General features: G+C 64.1%; 1 protein-coding gene across 1 annotated transcript in view; it reads left to right on the top strand.

Moving 5' to 3' along the window:
* The first annotated feature begins 513 nt into the window (after positions 1-513).
* The window catches only part of LOC109291303 (transmembrane emp24 domain-containing protein 4), a 7,227-nt gene continuing 5,524 nt past the window's right edge, over positions 514-2,216 (top strand). Inside the window, exons 1-4 of the mRNA XM_019508251.1 lie at positions 514-715; positions 1,088-1,188; positions 1,421-1,546; positions 2,034-2,180. Of these exons, the coding sequence (XP_019363796.1) occupies positions 529-715; positions 1,088-1,188; positions 1,421-1,546; positions 2,034-2,180 (561 nt within the window). The 5' untranslated portion in view covers positions 514-528. The remainder of the gene's footprint in view (positions 716-1,087; positions 1,189-1,420; positions 1,547-2,033; positions 2,181-2,216) is intronic.

The raw sequence follows: 2,216 nt of genomic DNA, 5'->3' as shown, positions 1-2,216 counted from the left end.
AGCACCAGCGCCGCCGTCGCCTGCTTCTTGCCCCGTGCCTCGGCCTCTGCCTCGGCCTGGGCGTCGGCGGCGCGGCGCCGGGCGTGCAGCTCGGACTCCAGGTGCCGGTCGATGCTGTTCTTGCGCTGCACGTCCAGCGTCACGTTGCAGGCGGAGCAGAAGAGGAAACCGCCGTGCGCGTGCAGCGTGCCCGCGGGGAACTGTCGCACGCGGTCCTGCGCCGAGATATACTTCGCCTTCTTGGACTTCTTGTCGCTCATCGCCGCGCCTCCCGCCGCGCCCGAGATGGCGCCCAGCGCCGTCCCCTCAGCCCTGGCGTGGGGCTACCTGACTGGCTGCCGGCTAACGCGCACGCGCCATTACGGCACCCGGCCAGGGCGTGCGCAGCTCGCCCAGCAACAAGCAGCAGCGCATGCGCCTTGCCGCCTGTCCCCCCTAGCGGGCCGTGGAAGCGCATGCGCAGCTCTTCCAGTGTCAAGTAGCAACGCATGCGCATTGCGGTCTGTTCCCGTCTGGCCACTGAGGCGCATGCGCAGTAAGCGTCAAGCAGCGGGTACGACCATGGCGGGCGGCGGCGGGGGGCTCGGCACGCTATGGGTGCTGGCCGGTGCGGTGCTGCTGGCGGGGACTGGCACGCATGCGCTCTATTTCCACATCGGGGAGACCGAGAAGCGCTGCTTCATCGAGGAGATTCCGGACGAGACCATGGTGATCGGTGAGGGGCGGGGGAAAGTCATGGCCGGTACCATGGTGATGACGTTGTGGGGGTGAAACCAAGTGAGGCCGCGGCGTGGGCGCTAGCATGGTAACCGGGGTGGGTGGGGGGCAAGAAGAGACCAACTTGGCCCTGGGTGGGGGGTGAAAGACACCAACTGACACTGGGGCTAGGTGACAGACAGGTGGGGGCAGGGGGCCCCCGGAAGTGGGGGTGGTGAGAGAAACCAACAGGTGGAGTGGAGGTGGTGTGGGCCACAAAATGATGGAAGAGACTGGGGAGTGGAGGCGAGGTGAGAAGTAGGGGTAAGGAGTCATGAGGGTAGTGAGGGTGGGGTAGGGGCCCCAGCCTGACCCCCCTTCAACCCCACAGGGAACTACCGCACACAGTTGTGGGACAAGCAGAGCGAGTCCTTCCTGCCCTCCACACCGGGGCTGGGCATGCACGTGGAGGTGAAGGACCCCGATGGCAAGGTGAGGGGCAGGGCTGGCCCGGACGCCTGGGCTCTGTCAGATCTGGCTGGGGGTGCTGAGGCACCTGGGCGCTGGCCTGGCAGGAAGGGAGACATGGGAGCCTGGCAGATGCCTGGGCTCTGTCCTGGTTTTTGGGGGATGCCTGGGTTCTTTCCCACTGGGAATGGTGACCTGGGAGCCCAGATGCCTGGGTTGCATCTGTGCTTGGGATCTCACAGCTTGGTCCCCACAGGTGGTGTTGTCCCGGCAGTATGGCTCTGAGGGTCGCTTTACCTTCACCTCACACACACCTGGCGAGCACCAGATCTGCCTCCACTCCAACTCCACCCGCATGGCGCTCTTTGCCGGTGGCAAGCTGGTAACTCCCTGAGGGGTGGTGGGGCTTGGAACCCGGACAGCTGGGTTCTACCTGGGCTGAGCAGGGTGGATCCTGGGAGCCTGGACTCCTGGGCTTTTTTCTGTCGCTAGGTTAGGGGTCTGTGGTTAGAACAGGGGGATGGGACCCTAGCTGTTAGAGCGTGTAGGGCTGAGGGGCTGAACTCCTGGGTTCTCTCCCTAACTGGTGGGGTATCAGAGCCCAGATGCCTGGTTGAGTTCTTAGCTTTGGGAATGGAGCAATTCATCTCTGGAGGGGGCAGCCTGTTAGGACTCCTGGGTTCACTCCCCAGGGCCAGTCTGCCAGCCCCTTCTGTGTCTCTGTTTCCCTCACAGAAACGGAGTCATCTGGGCTATGTATTAGCTCCCCCTTGGCTCGTGGCTAGACAGATGGGCCCTGGGGGTGGCTGTGACTGGCTCATTGGCTGTCCCCCCACCTCCTTAACCCCCTGGCTCTCTCCCCCCTGCAGCGAGTGCACCTGGACATCCAGGTAGGGGAACACACCAACAACTACCCTGAGATCGCTGCTAAGGACAAGCTAACGGAGTTGCAGCTCCGCGCCCGCCAGCTACTTGACCAGGTCGAGCAGATTCAAAAGGAGCAGAACTACCAGCGGGTAAGAGCAGGGGGGGCCCAGAGTAGGGGTGGGGTG

The sequence above is a fragment of the Gavialis gangeticus genome, unplaced genomic scaffold (genome assembly GCF_001723915.1).
Source record: "Gavialis gangeticus isolate Ggan-Ray unplaced genomic scaffold, GavGan_comp1, whole genome shotgun sequence".
NCBI lineage: Eukaryota > Metazoa > Chordata > Crocodylia > Gavialidae > Gavialis > Gavialis gangeticus.
This window is presented reverse-complemented; position numbering and strand designations above follow the sequence as displayed.